This window comes from Hevea brasiliensis, chromosome 14, assembly GCF_030052815.1.
Source record: "Hevea brasiliensis isolate MT/VB/25A 57/8 chromosome 14, ASM3005281v1, whole genome shotgun sequence".
NCBI classification, from domain to species: domain Eukaryota; kingdom Viridiplantae; phylum Streptophyta; class Magnoliopsida; order Malpighiales; family Euphorbiaceae; genus Hevea; species Hevea brasiliensis.
Genome location: NC_079506.1, coordinates 18,853,440 through 18,874,845, shown reverse-complemented (window position 1 = coordinate 18,874,845; position 21,406 = coordinate 18,853,440). Strand labels below are relative to the sequence as shown.

The 21,406-nt window shown below is 28.0% G+C and overlaps 1 protein-coding gene and 1 long non-coding RNA gene across 2 annotated transcripts; one reads left to right on the top strand and one right to left on the bottom strand.

Moving 5' to 3' along the window:
* The first annotated feature begins 9,294 nt into the window (after positions 1-9,294).
* Positions 9,295-15,412, top strand: LOC110640970 (oligopeptide transporter 4). Its single transcript, XM_021792550.2, has 6 exons — positions 9,295-9,922; positions 10,880-10,977; positions 12,732-13,301; positions 13,422-13,674; positions 13,939-14,121; positions 14,537-15,412. The coding sequence occupies exons 1-6, from the start codon at positions 9,353-9,355 to the stop codon at positions 15,149-15,151; spliced, it is 2,289 nt and encodes a 762-aa protein (XP_021648242.2). The 5' UTR covers positions 9,295-9,352; the 3' UTR covers positions 15,152-15,412.
* Positions 13,306-14,539, bottom strand: LOC131172586 (uncharacterized). Its single transcript, XR_009143111.1, has 3 exons — positions 14,276-14,539; positions 13,921-14,160; positions 13,306-13,657 (listed from the first exon to the last, which is right to left on the bottom strand). It is a non-coding gene; the product is annotated as an uncharacterized LOC131172586 (long non-coding RNA).
* Positions 15,413-21,406: the final 5,994 nt, after the last annotated feature.

Below are 21,406 nucleotides of genomic sequence, written 5' to 3'. Positions count from 1 at the left end.
AATGTGTATCTTTGCTACTATATAGAATAGAATTTATTGGAGAGTATATATATATTAAAATTTTCCACCAATAAGTTGTTGGATTAGTGATGTGGAGTTATCCTTACGTAAACTTTACTTACAAGGTCAGGAGTTTGAATCCTGGAGTCTCTTCTTATTTGGAGGATTTTACTAATATACCACTCTCGAACCTAGTTAAATAAATAAAAAAAATACTCTTTAAAACTTTAGTGATTGAAAAAAAAAATTGCAAACCAAACATTATAGAATATACAATTTTATAAAAAAAATAACTGGAAAAATAATTTACTTTTTGAGAAGTTATTTCTTGAAAAGTGAATATAGTTAAATTAAGATACTGTTACATAATAACTTTTAAGGTAATATTTAGTATTTTGTCTAGGGTCAAAATATTATATCTCTTATTTATATTATTCGGTAGTATAATATTTATATTAATATTTAGAGAGAGTGGTTTGTGAAAAGCTACGCCTCCTAACTTGTCGAAGCGGAGAGAGTATTTTAACTAGGATTTTATATCACCATCTTTATATTTAACAATTAATTCAACAGTTATTATTAGTAAACATTTTTACTTTAACAATTATATAAACAACTAATATATAACAGTTAACATCAAGTAAAATAATTAATAGTTACTAAAATAGTTAACAATAGTTAACAACAAATAAGATAATTGACAGTTACTAAAACAATTAATATTATTGAACAAGGCCTAAATATGATAATATTAATTTTAATATAAATATAATTAAATAATATAAAAAAATACATTTCAGTTATTAATAAATGTACTTCTCACTCTATTCATTAATATTTTTATAAACTATACTATGAGTAATAGGTTTTGAATTTAAAGATAATTACAGAATAAATGAATGATATATATTTGAATTTGTAGAGAAATTGTGGTTACTGATGAAGTGGAAAATTAAATCATTAAAATATTTAATTAATGTGGAAAAAGATGGCAATATATAGATACGACAAAAGCAGCTGGATAATCCAATGATGTTGGTGATGGATAGAGAGATAATAGAAATTCCTTATCTTCTGGAATCAACGATTCTTCTCCTGCATTTTCATGGTTGTCCAACTTCCGCCGACCAATTTTTTATCAGGTAAGCATTTACGCATTATAAAGACAATCACATAAAATTTCTACTTCCAACTTTCCACACGCAAATGAGAATGACTATTGAGCTATTTTCTTTCCCTTCTGAAATTGCCACCGAAGTAGAATTATTGTCACTGATTTTTTTTTTAAATTAGATTTATTATAAATTTAAAATATAAGACATATAATAAGATTCATCTATTAAATATATAAATTTTATATATTTATATTTTAAATATATAATAGATCAGATCTAAATAAGAATTTATCCATTATCACATCCCAAAATCATCGCTTGTAATTAAGGTCTACTCTTAAGACAAAAAGGAAAGCCTTCAAAATCCTAGATTGACATATAGTGTATGAATTAAAAAATTATATAGTAAAACAGTGATAATATATTAGTATATTATATGGTATAATAAATTAATAAAATAAAAATAAATATATTATTATATATATATATATATATTTTTTTAAAAAAAATAATTATCTGATAGTTATAATTTTTTTGAATTAAACACATATAAGATATTTTATATGAAATTATAAAAATAATATGTAATTAATTATTCATATGATTTAGCAAGTCAAATACATAGGCTTTTAAAATCTTTTTAACTCCCAACAATCAATTTATAAGTAACACGCTAATATAGACAATCTAAAATAGTAATAACGTGAACGATTGTCCTTTTTTTTAAGAAAGGTCTCTCTAATCAGTTGTTATGCATTTAGTGATTCATTATTTCATAGGACTGAGATTTTTTTATAGTTAATTTATGAAGAAAATCACAGTTGATTTTGCTACTATCACATAGGAGAGAGAAAATTATTCATATCACTGTTACACTGGATTGTATAAACCGGCTATTGATGATTAGAAAGATTTTACTGTGCAAAATTTTAAAGTTCAAAAATTTTATATTATATTTTTAAGTTTAGAGATGATTATATTATAATCTCTAATATTCATGGATGACTCTTTAAATTTATCCTTCATATATCACTTGTGTTTAGCAAATCTATTATTATTATTATTATTATTTTCACAATACCTTCTAGTTGGGATTAGCTGCAGCTTCAAGTTGACTGAATTTGGATTCAATAAACAATCAAAATCCACTGACATTAAATTGTAATAAGAACTAATCTACTGAATAAATTAATGGATTTGCTTACAATTTTATTTATTAGATTTTGACTTTTGAAATTAAATTATTACCGTTCATTTTTATCTATCATTTAAGATTTTTGCATGGCAATTATGAAAGCAATTAAATCATTTAAATTATAAAAAATTCTTCATAATTTAATTGAATTATCCTTTATCTCATACAATAATTAAGAGAGAGACTGAAAAAAGAAAGTGATAAGGTGAATTATAAAAAATAATAAAAATAATTATTGTTCTTAATAAAGATAATAATAATATTAAAAAAATTAATTAATGCATCTTAATTTTTTTAAAATGATAATTTTAAATAAAATAATAAATAAAAGTGAACAAAAATAATATAAAATAGACATTTTCATTTATGCTTTTGTTAATGAATCCATCCATTAGTGTCTAATATAAATGCCATTCATTATATATATATATATATATATATATATATATATATATATATATATCATAGATTTCATCTCCTTTTAATTATTATTTTAGAGAATAGAAAGAGAGAGCAACTCAAGTTGAATCCTAGATTGCAGGTATTTGACCCATTAGGTCAATGGTATAAAAGCCACTTTGCCATTACCTAATCAATTCCTTGTCAATATAATCCATCAACCAATAACTCAAAGAAACGTTTTATGGAGTAAATGAATGCAACACTTTGAATTTTTAAATAATTATTTTATTTGTAAATTATAATAATTTAAAGTATTAAATATTATAATAATTAATTTGAATTTTTTGAGTCTTCAAAATTAGATTTTTATTTTTCCAGATAATTAATTTTTAATTTTATCGATTTTTAAAAATTAATTTAAAGACCACGTGGCAAGTTTAAAAATATATTTAGTTTCTATAAATTTTTTTGAGTTTTTTGTAATTTTTTTGGAATTTTCAGGCCTCTTTTTGAGTCTCAAGGCAGAGTAAAAATCAAATTTGAGTACCTTGAATTGAACTGATCAAATCGAATCAGACCGAATCAGATCGGTCAAATCGGATCGATCTTCTTTTTCCCTCCCCCTTTCCTTCCCGTGCATCACCTCTCCCTTCCATTCTTCTTCTCTTTTCTCTCTCTCCTCCCTCCCCATTGGCGGTTGCCCTTCCAGCTAGCCAGAAAACCACTCCAAAGACCCCCCTTGAAGTCGAGCGATGCCTCAGCTTCCTCGCCCGATTCTGGTAGTTTCGGCCACCAATCGAAAGTCTCCTTCATGTACTATTCTTCGAGAGCTTTCCACAGACACCTAGTATGCCAATTTTCATCAGACGGTTTGTATGAATTAAGCCCGGGAAGTTTTAGCCCATTTCTATTTTTGGGCTAGATTTCTCTCAAACCATGTGCCCCATGGAGATTCTGAGACCACTAGCACGCTCCACTCAGGGAGAGTTTCATAACGACATCAATTTTGAATTTTTCTGACACAGAAATTTCGATGGGTCCCACGAACTTTACAGTATTTTTTTGAGCTTTTAATGAGTCTGTTTAATTAAATAAAAATTATATTCTAACTTCTGGTATTGTGGGTTTCGCGTAGGTGTTCTTGTTTTGCAAAAATTCTATCAGTGACCAGTATTGCATTTTCGAGCTGGACAGGCAGGTTGTCGGATCCACTTTCAATATTACAATGCTTCTCACCATTTTTAGACGCCTCAGATGCATTCCAGGTGTTAGAATTAGCATAGGTAAACCGGAACTCCAAATTGCCCTATTTACCTAATGTCGAGTTTTGAATAAAAATTCATAAACTATTCGTAGGTAGCAAAAAAATTGTAATTCCTTTTGCAATAGTATTATAGCTTTGTTAAGGACTGTGGGGCATATTTATAGAATTTTTCAAGTTGATTTGGTTGATTTTGGAAAAATGTTAGTTTTAAGTTTTATAGTTGAATTGTGTAGTAATTTGAATTTTGTTTAGTTGGGCTCAAGAGGGGTCGTGTGATGTTGTTAATATGGAGGCCTGAGGCATTTGGTTTTAGAAGTGTGTTTGAGTTACTTTGCAGATTGGATAGGTCCTACATACAGGGAAAACTCAGCCAGATTTTCGGCTTAAATTAGAATGTCCTTGACTCTTTAAATTCTTATTTTGTGTTAGTATTGATCAAGTCATAATATAATTGTTTAGGTAATCAGAGTTGGCATTCTTCTTCCACCCAGTTGCCACAGTGATATTTAGTAGATTTATAAGTAGATACTGATTTTATTTATAATTTCAATATTATTATATATTCAATGCATGCCAATGCATTCACTTATAATTATATGTACATCGTTAATTATTAGGCACGCCTTATATTACATTTTTATTTGATGAAACTATTGTGAATGTCACCTTAGGATAATTTGGAACTGTGTGCGTGTGTTGGCATGCGTGTGGTGTGATTATGGATAGAAGTAGGTCGGGTAGTCGCGGCTGAAAAATAATTAATTTTTTTAGAAGTTATTTCTTGAAAAGTGAATATAGTTAAATTAAGACCCCATTAAGCAACAGTTTTTAAAATAGTGTTTAACATTTTAACTATGGTGAAAATATTATCTCTCTTATTTATATTATTCGGTGGTATATTATTTATACTAGTGTTTAGAATTGAGAGAGTAGTTCATGAAAAACTACGTCTTCTAACTTTTAGAAGTTGAGAAAGCATTTTGATTAGGGTTTTATATCACCATCTTTATATTTAATAATTAATTTAACATTTATTTTTATTAAACACTTTTACTATAATAACTATATAAATAGTTAATTATAAACAACTAATATATAACAATTAATAATAAGTAAAATAATTGATAATTATTAAAATAATTAATATTATTCAATATGCTAGCATGGTAATATTAGTATTAATATAAATATAATTAAATAATATAAAAAATACATTTCAGTCATTAACAAATGTACTTCTCACACTATTCATTAACATTTTTATAAAAGTATACTATGAGTGATAGGTTAGAATTTAAAGATAATTATAAAATAAATGAATGATATCCATTTGAATTTGTAGAGAAATTGCCGTTAATAATGGAGTGGAAAATCAAATCATTAAAATATTTAATTAATGTGTGGAAAAAGATGGCAATAGATACGACAAAAACAGCTGGATAATCCAACGATGACGTTAGTGATGGACAGAGAGATAATTTGGAATCTTTACCATCGAGATTCCTTATCGTCTGGAATCATTGAATCTTCTCCTGCATTTTCATGGCTTTTTTATCGGGTAAACATTTAAGCCTAACAAGGACAATCGCATAAAATTCCAACTTCCAACAGCGCAAATGATAACTTTCCACACGCAAATGATAATGACTATTAAGATATGTTCTTTCCCTTCAGAAATTGCCGCCAAAGCAGAATTATTGCCACTAATTTTTTTTATTTAAATTTAATTTATTATAAATTTATTATAAATTTAAAATATAAGTTACATGATAAAATTTATCTATTAAATATATAAATTTTATATATTTATATTTTAAATATATAATAGATTAAATTTAAATAAAAATTTTTTAATTATGACACCCCAAAATGATAGCTTGTAATTAAGGTCTACTCTTAAGACCAAAAGAAAAGCTTTCAATCCTTAGATTGACATATAGAGTATGAATTAAGAAATTATATAGTAAAGCAGTGATAGTATGTTAATATATTATATAGTATAATAAATTAATAAAATAAAAGTAAATATATGGTTATATATATATTTTTAAAAAATGATTATCTTATAGTTATAATTTTTGAATTCAACACACATAAATATTTATTTATTAACTATTTGTCATTTCATATAAGATATTTTATATGAAATTATAACAATAATATGTAATTATTCATATGATTTATCAAGTCAAAAACATAGGCTTTTAAATTCTATTGTCCAAAATAAAAATAATGAAGTCAAATGTGAGCTCAATGATCAAGAAATTAAATAAGTGATAGTTTCTTCGTTTTGCTTTTTCATATATCTGATAAATTTCAATAGCCGTCTTTGAAGTTTGTAATAGAGTTGTCCATAATCTTAAAAATATAATATAAAATTCCTTAAACTTTAAAATTTTATACAATGAAATCCTTTTAACTCTCAATAATCAGTTTATAAGTAACACGCTAATGTAGACAATTCAAAATAGTGATAACGTGAATGATTGTCTTTTTTTTAAAGAAGAGTCTCTCTAATCAGTTGTTATGCATCTAGTGATTCATTATTTTATATGGCTGAGATTCTTTTATAGTTAATTTATTAAGAAAATAATAGTTGGTTTTGCTACTATCACATAGAGAAGAGAAAATTATTCATATCACTGTTATTCTGAATTGTATAAACCATCTATTGATGATAAGAAGGATTTTATTATATAAAATTTCAAAGTTAAAGAGTTTTATATTATATTTTTAAGTTTAAAGACGATTTCATTGCAATCCCTAAAATTTTGAGATGACTTTTAAATTTATCCTTCATATATCACTTGTTTTTAGTAAATCTGTTATTATTATTATTATTATTATTATTATTATTATTATTATTATTATTATTATTATTATTATTTTCACAATACCTTCAAGTTGGGATTCGGTGCAGCTTCAAGTTGACTGAATTTGGATTCAATAAACAATCAAAATCCACTGACATTAACTTGTAATAAGAACTAAACTACATAATAAGTTAATGGATTTGCTTACAACTTTATTTATTAGATTTTGACTTTTGAAATTAAATTATTACCATTCATTTTTATTTATCATTTAAGATTTTTGCATGATAATTATGAAAGCTATTAAATCATTTAAATTATAATAAAATTCTTAATAATTTAACTAAATTATCGTTTATCTTATACAGTAATTAAGAGAGAAACCGAAAGGAGGTAATAAGATCGATTATAGAAAATAATAAAAATAATTATTGTGCTTAATAAAAATAATAATAAAATTAAAAAAATTAATTAATGCATCTTAATTTTTTTAACATAATAATTTTAAATAAAATAATAAATAAAATTGAATGAAAATAATATAAAATATACACTTTTATTTATGCTTTTGTGAATGAATACATCTATTAGTGTCTAATATAAATGTCATTCATTAGATTTAATACACACATATATATATATAACACATTCCATCTCCTTTTAATTATTATTTTAGAGAATAGAGGGAGAGAGCAACTATATATAACACATTTCATCTCCTTTTAATTATTATTTTAGAGAATAGAAGGAGAGAGCAACTCAAGCTGAATCCTAGATTGCAGGTATTTGACCCATTAGGTCAATGGTATAAAAGCCACTTTGTCATTACCTAATCAATTCCTTGTCAATATAATCCATCAACCAATAACTCAAAGAAGCATTTTATGAAGTAAATTAAAGTAGGATACTAACATCCAATCCAAGGCAATTTTTTTTTTTTTGTTGGGAAGATATTTTAAAACTCCTAATCAATTTTCATATACCATCTATTTCAAAAACAGAAACTTGTAAGAATTTAATTATTTTTTTATAATTCTTTTATTTAAAAATATAATGAGTGTAGGATTTTATTTTTTTAATTTCGAAAAAGAAATTATTTTAAAAAATAAATATATGGTAAAAAAATATGATTGTATAAGGATTTAATTTAATTTTTTTAATATAGTTTATTTCAAAGGAAGAAATAAAGTAAATGTGTTTTAAAATAAATGAGTAAAGCATAATTAGAAAGCAACAATGAAGAGCAGCAATACAAAATAATAACATATAAACCTCTCCCTCCATTATTTAAGGCACAAGAAAATACAGTGCTTGCTGTGTTTCTGGTCTTTGGGAAACTCTCAATTCTCTATAGAAAACTGTACCATTGTTATTAAATCAGGTTAGATGTTGATTTAGTAGAGAAATCGAATTGATGAGTCAGTAGTTTAATTTTTTAGTTATTAAAAAAATAATTTACTTTGATTAGGGTTTAAATTTTAGCGGTAGATCAATAAAAAATTCGTCGTTAACTTATATTTTTTTCCAGTAACCTATAATTTAATACTATATGTAAAATTGGTATTTGACGAAAAAGTTAACAGCAATCAATATATATATATATTAAATTACAAATTTTAATGGAATTAAAAACACAATTATGAAATGAACGAATAGGTTTATTTTTGGCTTTATCCTAAAGTATGTCTAGTGACTTTGATGTGAAATTAAGCCTGGAAAATTAAAACATCTTAATCATATCGTAGTCTCATACCACCATGTGACTTTCTTGAGTCAGGACAAAAAAATAAGGACAAAATTATTGGCCAATATAAAAAAAAAAATTCTCGAATTAATATATTAAAAATATATACATATTAAAGATAAAATTTTTAAATATTAAAAATTTAATATTTAAAAATTTAATAAAATAAAATTTAATCAATTTAACTAATATTTTTATGTAAAAAAATTAATCTACAAGCAAATCATGTAAATAAACTATTTATTTTAATTTTTATCAAAAAAGGAGTCAATAATAAAATTTATAAGAAATTAATTTTAAAATAAATATATATTTGTGTAGAATATTTTAATAAAAAGATGGGTCAATTAACCTCTTATTTATTAAGTGAATCTTTTCAGTTAACTTAATTTTTTTAATTTATTTTTAAAATTAAAAAATTCAAATTACATGGTAAATATCAAAAAACTCGAACGGAATATCAATAGTTTGTTCATGAGTTGGCCTATAAATTTATTCAATAAGCGACCTACTAAACGTTGCGAAATCAAATATTAATAAATTCAAGCTGAATTAATTTATTAAATGGTAGAATTAGACTGAAACTAAACTTATTTAATAATAATAATAATAATAAACTAAGCTCAACTTTTATCAATTCCATCCTCAAATAGCTCACGAGTCCATATCAAATCCATACAAATCATTGAATCAAGGAATAAACAGTTAAACGCCCAGTAAAAAAAAAAAAAAATAACAACCCACCAGCATGCAATAAAAAGGCTAGAGCTAGCTAGGCCTCTTCATCCCACCCTTACCTTCACCTCATCCTCTCTTACCATGGGGACTCTAGAAGTACAAAGCACCACCACCACCGCCAATGGCAACAGTAACAGTAACGACACCACCAACGGTGCTACACTCTCTGACCCAGAAGAACCCATCATCGATGTAGAAAACGACGAGGTTTCTCCCATTGAGGAGGTCCGACTAACCGTTACCAACACCGATGATCCAACCCTTCCGGTATGGACCTTTAGGATGTGGTTCTTGGGTTTGTTATCATGCGGGCTTCTCTCTTTCCTCAACCAATTCTTCTCTTACAGAACAGAGCCTCTTGTGATCACCCAAATCACTGTCCAAGTAGCCACACTTCCGGTCGGACATTTCTTAGCAGCTGTGCTTCCCAAGAGCAAGTTCCGCATCCCTGGTTTGGGGTCGAAAACGTTTTCTTTGAACCCAGGTCCGTTTAACATGAAAGAGCACGTACTCATCTCCATCTTTGCAAATGCTGGAAGTGCATTTGGAGCTGGATCTGCTTATGCTGTTGGTATTATTACTATTATCAAAGCATTTTACAAGAGGAAAATTTCATTCTTGGCAAGTTGGATTCTCATAGTCACTACCCAGGTAATTCTTTATTATGGATTTATTGTTGGTGTATATATAGCAGCTCAACCAAGTGTTCTTGTTTTTCTTGGCAGCAAAAAAATTCTGTTTCTTTCTTTCTTTCTTAGTTTCAAAAGAAAAGATGGTATCTTGTCAATACTAGGTAGGATATTTTTTCAGTCTTTAGTTTCTGTTTGTTAACGAAAAGAATAGAGCTGGTGAGCTGGCCGGTTTTTGGTCTTCAGAATCAAAAGTTGAGACCGAACTTCAGAGTTCTTTTGATTTTAACTTTTTTTTTATTAAATTTAATTTTAATGTAGGCTCAATTTATTTTTCAGAAAATATTTTTTTAAAACATTTTTCAAATTTTCTAACTTTAAAACACTAAAAAAATTAATGAAAAATTAAGTTATTTTTAAGAAAAATAATTTTTTATTTTTAAAAGAATAAATTATTTTTTATTTTTCATAGAAAATATTTTTTATATACAAATTATTTTCTGTAAAATAAATAAAAATGATTGAAATTTTTTTTTAATTTATTTTTAAAAAATATTAATTTGAATTAAATTGAACTAATTTCATTTTAATATGCTTTAAAAAAAACAATTTTAATTTGTTTTAAATCTATAAAGTTTTAATCTGATTTTGGTCTAATTTTAAACTGTGTCTAGATTTAAAGAGAAATATTTAAAAAATTATTTTATTTTAATTTATGTATTTTAATTTATTTTTTTATGAGAGAGATTAAAGAAGAGATTCTTTGTATTTTTCTTAATAAAACTATATCGTTTATTTTCAGTAAAATTGAAAAAATAAATAAAATTATATATAAATTTATAAAATAAATAAAAGAATGGAAATTGATTTTTTTTTAAACGATGGAAATTGATCAACTAACTCATAGTAGTAAGATGATTTAAGAAAGAGAATATTCGAAGTGAGTAATTAATGCAAGGTTGGTGGATGTGCATGGTAGGTATTAGGATATGGGTGGGCAGGGCTGCTGAGGAAGTATGTGGTAGAGCCTGCTGAAATGTGGTGGCCTAATACTATGGTCCAGGTCTCTCTCTTCAGGTATAACTACTCATTTATTTATTATTTTTTTTTAAGTAGAGGAATTGAAAAAATAGATTTAAATTTAATTTTGTGAGATAAATGATATTTTTAATTATTAAATAAAATCAAGTTAGACTCTCTCCCTTTATTCTTAAGAGAGAGATATATTCCTTTTTAATCTACTTCTAAAAACTGCTAAGGGACAAAGCTAATTAATGGGTAATATGAATGCATGTGATCTTTTATAATTAATAAAAAATAAAGCAATAAGACAACCATGAAAATTCAATGAAGATGTATATGAAACAAGAAAGAATTAGTGACAATTCAGACAAAAAATAAATGAATGTAATAATGGACTTCTTATCCTTTTTATCTTTTATAATTGGTTGTCCCCCATATAAGTCAGCCAGAATCTTTTTGAATGCCTGCCCAATTAATAATAGGATTTTTCTTTAATAAGTCTATTATTAATTTAAAATATAAGATATATAGTAAGATTTATATATTAAATAAATAAATTTTATATATTTTATATTTTAAATTAATAAAAAAAAATTTATTTAGTAAAATCAGTGTATAGTTTTATTATAACGATTAATAATGATGAGATTTACATAGGACTCACTATAATCAATAGTTATAATAAAATTATTATATATACATCGATTTTATTATATAATTTTCTCCATGATAGGCAAAAATTTTCCTTAATAATTAATCACCACTTCTTTAAAAAAATAAATAAAAATATTTATGGAAAAGTAAAGGAGTTTTGATATTTGTTTAGTATTAATAATTCATAGCATAGTGAAGAAAAAATATATTTTTTAATATAATTAACTTTTATTGAGATTCAATCTCAAAATTTAACTGTTATAAAAATTATTTCAACATCATTAATCACGAGTTGAATCATGTGAACCTTTGCGTAAAGAACTTTGCAAAATTATTAATTTTTGCTGCTTTAACAACTCGTTAACAAGAAAAAGACCCCATATTCACATTTATAGCTGCCTGATGTGGACGTAAAAAATTATTATTATTATTATTATTTAAAAAAAAGAAAAGAAAAACATTTTATCATAGCCCATGTGAATTTCAAATATTCCAGTAACTTGGGGAGTAGAAATTGCTCGTGAAGGTACCAATAAATGATTTGCGGAAAATCACAATTCTTGGTGGTTAGTTTGTCTCTGTAGCTGACCTGACCTAATATGATGTGAAGATGGATGGTGAAAGGAAGACTAAATTGGTGGGTGTTGTTTGTCAATTTGGTTCTATCATATCTTTTAAAAATATATTAAATCCTATGGGCATGGTAGGCCCCATGTTTTTCATGATGTAGTATTATAGGTTGGAATTTAATTTCCACTAGAAGATCGTACTATAGTGATAGAATTTAGAGTTCATGACTTTTGCAAGATGAGGGAGAGATCAGATGGTTAAGAATAGTTAAGAACACTGAAGGAGTGGCCTAGAAAAGATAGTGGTAATAAGGATAGCCATCTGATTGTCACAACAATACTTTTGTGTTCAGCACTTCATTTGGAGGTGAAGTCATGCTTCTTCCATCACGTTAAAATATTTTAGATTTGTTCGGCATTACCATTAAAGTTACTGTTAAGAAAAATATATATTTTATATTAATTAAAAAATATTAAAAAATAATTTAAAATTAAATTTGTGAGATCATTAGAATGCCAAAATAATGAATTTAGATAATGCAAACTAGCTAATGTCGGAATAAATTATGTGGTATAATTTTGCAGGGCTCTGCATGAGAAAGATGAAAAAGATCAACGCATGACACGGACTAAGTTCTTCCTAATTGCACTAATTTGCAGTTTTTCCTGGTATGTAGTTCCAGGATACCTATTCACAACACTTACGAGCATTTCATGGGTCTGCTGGGTGTTTTCAAAGTCAGTAACAGCACAACAAATTGGGTCAGGCATGAGGGGCCTTGGACTTGGAGCTATCACACTTGACTGGACTACTGTGGCATCCTTCTTGTTCAGCCCCCTCATTAGTCCTTTCTTTGCCATTGCCAATGTTTTTGTGGGATATGTGTTGATAGTCTACATTGCCCTTCCTATTGCTTACTGGGGACTAGGCCTGTACAATGCACACAGATTTCCCATATTCTCCTCCCACTTGTTTACAGCCCAAGGAAATAAGTATGATATATCAGCTATTGTTAATGACAAGTTTGAGCTAGATCTGCATAAGTATGAGGAGCAAGGACGAATTCATTTGAGCTTGTTTTTTGCTTTTACTTATGGCTTCGGTTTTGCAACCATTGCATCGACCGTTACTCATGTGGCTTTCTTCTATGGAAGGTAATACTTAACAATTGTCAACAATTAATTAGAATCACCTTATTTCTCATTACAAATCTTTCAGTTGGAAATGTGGATTTACACATGATCACATTCTAGTGTATGACTTACAATTCACAGGGTGATTTATGAGCGATACCATGCTTCTTATAAGGGCAAGGAGGATATCCATACCAAATTGATGAGAAGATACAAGGACATACCTTCTTGGTGGTTTCACTTGCTGCTGGCTGTCACGCTTGCAGTTTCGCTTGTTCTCTGCATAGTCTTGAATGATCAGGTTCAGATGCCATGGTGGGGACTCCTCTTCGCCAGTGCTATAGCTTTCTTCTTCACCCTTCCAATTAGCATCATAACTGCTACAACCAACCAGGTAAGCTCAATGAACTTTTGACCACAATATTTCATATCTAAATCTGATAAAAAGATAAAATTTTTAACTGTTTGGCCACAGTCATGCAAGTTATGGTCTCCCAGAACAATTCTCACATATTCTACCGAAGTCTAAGGTTCCATATCTTAGGTCAAATGGTATAAAATTTTGTTCTGGCAGTAAGGAACATCATGTTGAAAACTTTGGTTTCAAGTTCTATGCAAACTGTTATTCTTCACTAATGACCTTGTACTTCATGCATAGACACCAGGGCTGAACATAATCACAGAGTATGTTATGGGTATCATATATCCAGGAAGACCAATAGCCAATGTCTGCTTCAAAACCTATGGTTATATGAGCATGGCGCAGGCTGTCTCTTTCCTCAATGATTTCAAGCTTGGACACTACATGAAGATCCCTCCAAGGTCAATGTTCTTGGTTCAGGTATACATTTTCTTCCAACTAATCTTGTACCAAAAGCACCTAGAAAATAAGAGAACAAAGTATAAAGCATCCAGTTGAAGTTTAAAATTGCATAAGATAATTCTGGGAAGCATCTTCAACACAGAATGATCTATGATAGCAAAATGATATTTACCAGATTGATAAGACAAAACCCTGAGTACATCTTCTTCTTTTGCACTTGTTCTTCTTCTTCTTCTTTTATCTATCTATCTATCTATCTATCTATCTATATATATATATATATATATATATACATTTTGGTACTTCAACCATTAGTGTGGATACTTCATGCAATGTTATAACTCTACAATCAAAAGTAGTAAATACTTTCTATTGTTTTACTATAGCTGACCTATTCTATTCCTATCTTTCTTTTCCATATGGGAATGCCTAGTTCATTGGAACAATGCTCGCTGGAACCATCAACCTTGCAGTGGCATGGTGGCTGCTAAACTCCATTAATAACATATGCCAGGACGATCTGCTTCCCCCTGACAGTCCTTGGACATGCCCAGGTGATAGAGTTTTCTTTGATGCATCTGTCATATGGGGTCTGGTAGGGCCTAAACGGATATTTGGAAGTCTTGGAAATTATCAAGCCATGAATTGGTTCTTCCTTGGAGGTGCAGCAGGACCAGTTATAGTTTGGCTATTACATAAGACATTCCCAAAGCAATCTTGGATTCCCCTAATTAACCTTCCAGTTCTTCTAGGATCAACTGCAATGATGCCTCCAGCAACAGCAGTAAACTACAATTCCTGGATCATAGTAGGAACATTTTTTAATTTCTTCATCTTCCGCTACCGGAAGCAGTGGTGGCAAAGGTACAATTACATTCTTTCAGCAGCACTGGATGCAGGGGTGGCTTTCATGGCAGTGCTATTGTACTTTTCATTGGGCATGGAAAACAGAAGTTTAACTTGGTGGGGAACAAATGGTGAACACTGTGATTTAGCATCTTGTCCAACAGCCAAAGGCGTAGAGGTTGATGGTTGTCCGGTGAACTAATCATATTGTTCTTCTGCTTATCACAGTATAGATTTAGCATAAAATACAAGAGTAGGAGCAGGAATGAACTACGAGAATGGGAAGATTATGACAACTGAAGGTTCAATGTGTAATATAATTTCACCATAAATTCTGCTTTGTAAGTTCACTGTTATAAGTTTATGAATTTTTCTTACCTGAACTACTAGGTCTACATAATCAAGATACAAAACTTTAGTAGAATTCACTTATTAAATACATGGGTCTCACATATTTATACAATTCATGATAGATCGGATATGTAACTTAAGTGCTTAATCATTTTATTCTTTATAAGTTTTAAGGTGTTACTATATTATGCTGACTTATTTTAAACATAATTTATATAGACAATTATGTTATATTTATTTTTTTAATTAAATATGACATAGAATATAATTTATGGATATTTATATTGAATATGATGATTTGTATTAAATTGATAATATCATTATATAAGATTTTATGTTGTGATCAAATTCAATCTTGATTGAACCTTAAATTTTTAACCATCAATTTTACAGGTTTTTAAATTGAGGCAGCTCTGAAAACCATAGTGAAAATAGATTTTTTTTTTTCTCTAATTAATGATTCAACTTGCTCATGAGTTATTCGGTCATCGATTTGGTGAAACTTCAACTTGGTTTGATTATTTTTTTTTTCTCTTAAATGAACAGAATTTGAATCTAATTTTGAAGTTGGTATAATAAATAAGTTCAACTCAAATTTATTCATACTCAGATCATTAAGATTTATAAGCAGCTCGTAAGCTAACTTATTTAATTAAAATTATTTAATTTGAATTTATTATCTTATATTTAATCAAAATTACATAGTTTTGAATTTTATAATCCTAATTAACCCAAAATTTATTAGATCTATAAATGAATTAAGTTGCTCATAAAGTTTGAAATTCGATTTGATAAAAGTTTAATTTAGATTGACTCATTATCTAAATGAGTAAGGTTTGAGTTTATTCATATTTAACGCATTTTCTAAACATCTTAAACTCTCCAAACGGCTCCATTCATTTATGTCACACTCACCCTCCCTAACTAGGACATGCATAATCTAAATACAAACAGATAGAGTTTCTCTTAATAATTGATTAACTAGACATAAAACTTACTATAAAGCTTAAATTTCTAGAACAATTTTCCTGAAAAACCAACAATTAAAATCAAATATTAAGCATAAAAAGTCATCAAAACAAATAAAAAGAACCTAGTACATGATCTGTAACATTTCATTAATGCACAATAGAGTGCAAAAATTCAAAGGCCAAAAATGCCTCCAATTAGAACACATGAAAGGGAAATTAAAAGAGAAGCCAAAAAGAAAACAAGATTTACTGACTTTAGACCGCATTCAGAGGCTTACCTACGTATCTCCATTGACAAAATAGGGGATTAGGTCTACGTAGCTCTCAAATATAGACTAACTAATTGATTCCCCACTAATAGTTGGTTACAAGATACCATTTAAATACTAAAATATTCATTTATTTAATAGTCCACTTAAGAACAAGCTTAATGTTCATAATTCTGTTTTGAATTCTCTCTAAATTCTACCGAAAATTCAAAAACATCACCCTTGAAAAATTGAACCTTCCCCTTGGACATTAAATATATTAAAAATTTTTGCTAGGATCTTAAGCTAACAAAACAGATCATATCTATAAATCTGCATAGATGTAACCACTTTCATTTCCATTTCAGAAAATAAATAAATATCTAATAAGATTAAAAGGGAAATGTACACGCCAGAAAGTATTTAAGCTTTATGCTCAAGATGCTTCAAAGATCAAACAAATCAAGAATCAAGAGTAACAATTTGGGTGACCTGTATAATAATAATAATAATAATAATAATAATAATAATAATAAAAGAATCAAATATAGTCGACTTTAAATGTACAATATTATCTTTGGGCTTCTAAAGCTTGCAATAACATAAACATTTAATGAATAAAATGGAAAACCAATTAGCCTAAAACAGTATCCTGTCAAGAAGTGTATTTTCATATCTGTTTATCTCACTACTAATATATAATTTTTGGTAACAACTCTTGCTAACTAGTTAAATAAAAAATTTTTTGAGTTTTGTCTTTCTTTCTTTTATTTATTTATTATTATTATTTCTTTTTGTAAACTCAAAGTCTCAGCGCATGAAATATTGTTTTTGCTATTTTAATTGTAGTCTACTAAATTGTCCTTCCCAACCAATGAACCTGGCAAGCATTTCCTAGACTAAAGGTACACTATACACAATCCAGGATTATGGTAGTTTAAACAAATTGTTGCTATAAGGATTAAGATCCTAAATTGCACACATACTGTTAGCTTAATAACAAGTATTGTATTCTACCACTTGGCTACAAGAGCATACTACAAGACTAAAATCAACTTAAAACAACCCACTATATTAAAGAGAATCAGGTTTCAAGTTGAAGTTAGAAAAATGCTGTCTATTTAGGCTCATTAAGGGCACTCTACAATAATCCAAATTTAAGAAGGAAGCTGATTTAGTGCACATGTAATCAAATCCTTTACATTATTAGCAAAGCAATTCCTCTTGAACGTACTTAAGGTATGAATGGATGAGATAAATCAAAAGGTTAGAACCCAAAAATTAAAATACTGTAAAACGTCAAATTATCATAGAAATCTAAGCATTGTTGCAGTAGAAAATAAAAAGGATTAGAATAATAATGCTTATGAATATTAAAAGAAACAAAATAACAAGAAAATAGATGTACAAAAGAGCGAAAATGACAGCCTAATGGACTTGCCTCTTCTGCCAATTCTGATTGCTCTGCATTCAGCAAATACTTTAATTAACATAGTTTCCTTTGTCAAACAACACTAGATTGGTCAAGTGTGTCACGACCTAAATTTTGGACCGGACTGGCACTAGGACTTAGGTCATCATAAGGCCCCCAAAGCCGTAGTAAGCCTAACTATTCCTAGCCCAACTCTAAGACTCATAATAATAGTCCAATTTTAAAGAAATAAACGGACAAAGTCCAACTATAAATTAAACTATCCAATGGGAATGTTTTAGCTTATTCGACTTGTAATCATAATATATCAATATCTGGGGAGCTAACTCACCCTCACAATCCTTAAACAAACACATATAATCCAATGGAGCTCAGCTCCCTAGTCCCAGCAAATACTCATTCCATACATACCAACATAATCGTATAATATGTTTACAACTTTAAAGAAATAAATTATTATAGTCCTAAATCAAAATTAGAACACTACCAGTACATGCGGAGTTCTAGATTGGAAAATAAGAAAATAAAATCACAATATAACTTCTACTGGTAAACTTGGGAGAAAGAAAGCAGGTTAATCTCAAAGAGCCCTCCTATCACCTGGGAAAAATAAATGAACAGGAGTGAGCGTTCGACTCATAGTAAAATATTAATTTTAAATACAATTTCTATAATTATCTAAGACTAATGCATCCCTAAGTATGAAACACAACATACACAAACATATTCAACCAAATTCAAATAATACTCACACAAAAGATAATTTGGAGCACTCACGTATCTGTGTGTCACGTCAATGTATATAAATATGGAAACTGATCCCCTATACAGCTCTCTGACTCCAATACTTGCCAGCGAGATCAACTCAAGCCTTTCTCTTAATAATCCAAATGCGGGAGTCAGCGAAATCAACTCAAAGCTGTACTCACCCCGACTTATCCACAAAAAGGATCGTGTCCCAGCGAATATCCAATATGGATATCACACCACACGCACACCAACACGTGCACACAACTATAAATTACCTTATGGTGACACTCACAATAATTTCATCAAATAAAGATGCAATACAAATCATTCCCTAAGATTTAGGTCTCTCTCTTTTTATATATATATATATATATATATATATATATATAAAGTGAATGCATGGACATGCCTTAAGTATATAATAATATTAAAATTATAATTAAAATCAATATCTACTCACTAAAGTGGCTGAGTGGAGGAGGAGGGTTGATCTGGATCACTTAAATAATTATATCTATAAATTTATTAATATTAAAACAAAATAAGAAAGTTAAAGAGTCAAAGACATCCTAAATTTATGCTAAAAATTTGATAAAATTTCTGCTGCACTTAGGACCTATCAACCTGCAGGGCAATTAAAATAAAAAGACCCATATCAAAACAATATCATACTATCTCTCTTAGGCCTACCAAACTAGTAAAAAATCATATAATTATACATAAAATAATTATTTAAAAATTTGAAATGTTACAAAGTGACCAAAGATGATGGGAAAGAGATTGGATGGCAATGATGAGCATTTACTTGTGACAACAATTAAGAAATCTACAATAACAGCTAAACTGAATTTGGTACCCCTGTGGTTTTGAGGAAAAATAGTGAGGGGAAGGATAGAAGTTGGGGTATTGGTTGGAGATGAAAGTTTAACTAATTGTTTTGTGGATTCCTAGGTTGACTGGGTAGAATGGAGATGCAATTAGTGAGGGCAAAAGGGGTTTTGAGTGCTCGGTTTTCAATCTCTCCTCATGATTCAGTGACAAAAATGGTGGTTTCTTGATCTAATATGGGATTGAGAACAATGATGACTGAGAATTGGAAGAGAATTGATGAGCTTTAACGCTAGATTTGCGTAAATATGGTAGCAGGGGAAAAGAAGGGGCTTTTTTGCTTACCTCCTTTGATTTCCCTTTACATTTCTATGAAACGATGATGAAGCAAGCGAGAAGTGGCTCCTGCTTCCCGCTACTGCCTCCTTTTCTCAACCACCCTTTCTAGATACTTCCAGCTCTCTTTCTCGCTAATTCCCCTTTTTGCCCCTTCTTTCTTTTTTTTTTTTTTTTGTTTCTCCTCCTCTTTCTTTTTACAGATCTCCTTTTAATTATCACTTCCATTTGTTTTTGTTTATCATCAAAATAAATTTATTTAATTTACATATATACATTTATATACTTTTCTATAGAATTCCATTATTATTAGAATAAGGGTATTACAGTTTACTCTCTTAATTTTTTGAAATAATTTATTTCACTTGTAATTTGAAATTTTATAAATTTAAAAATAATTAAAAAAAATTAAGTCAACTAATTTTGTCCTGATTGAGGAAAGTCACATGACATTATGATAGGATTAAGATGTTTTAATTTTCTAGGCTTGATTTTGCATCAAATCACTAAATAGTGCAACTGTGTTTTAATGTATCTCATAACTAACTTCAGCCTTAATTAAATATATATGATTGAGAAAGATGAGAATTTTTTATATTAGAAGTATTGGTTCCATACAATAAAGGTTAAAAGTTTGATTTTAAATAAATAAATTTAATTAATTAATTAAATTTATTTATTTATATTCATAAGTGATATTTAATTAATTTTTAATTAATTTTTATATGTTTAATTAATTTTTTAATATCAATAAATTTTAGTCCAATAATAATGAAATCATATTATGTATTGTGAGTTATAAAATCTAGGCCCTGATCAAAATTAATTATATAAAAAAATTAATTTTTAATAATTCATTGATTAAACTATTAAATCATTATTTCGGTTCCTCTACTAAATCAACATCTCACCCGATTTGATAACAATGGATCAATGGCAGACCTAGGGAAATTTTTTTGTCAAAAAATAAGTGAAAAATATTATTAAAAATTTTAAATTATAATATTAAATCTTATAATTAGATTTATCTCTAGTTGTAAATAACTAAAAGATCATTCACCATTTTATCTTAAAAAATCTATTATTGAAAAGTTACAATAAAATTTTAAAAGTAAATAAACTTTTAAATACATAATATGTGTTTGCACAAAAAAATAATTAGATCAACTCATTAATTATTTTTAAGTCTATAATTAATTAAATTAATTTTTTAAAAAATTAATTTAATTGATTTTGCTGTATAAAAAACTAAATAACCAAAGGAAGTTATCATGGGCAAGTTAAGAGCAGTTAAAGAACCGGTGTAGGGGAGTTACGACAACTGTGGATGTGCAACATGGCAATATCTTGGTTTTAGAACCTTCACAGGTTTGATCAGGTGCTGCTACAAATATGTTCTGTTGTGTAACGTTTAAGGCCTCGACCAACTGATCAATTCAACAACAACACGCTCTAATAGTCTATTTATTTTTAATTTTATATATCTTTTAATTTTCTAAGCTTTACATTTATTTATCAAATCTTATACTTAAATTTTCAGC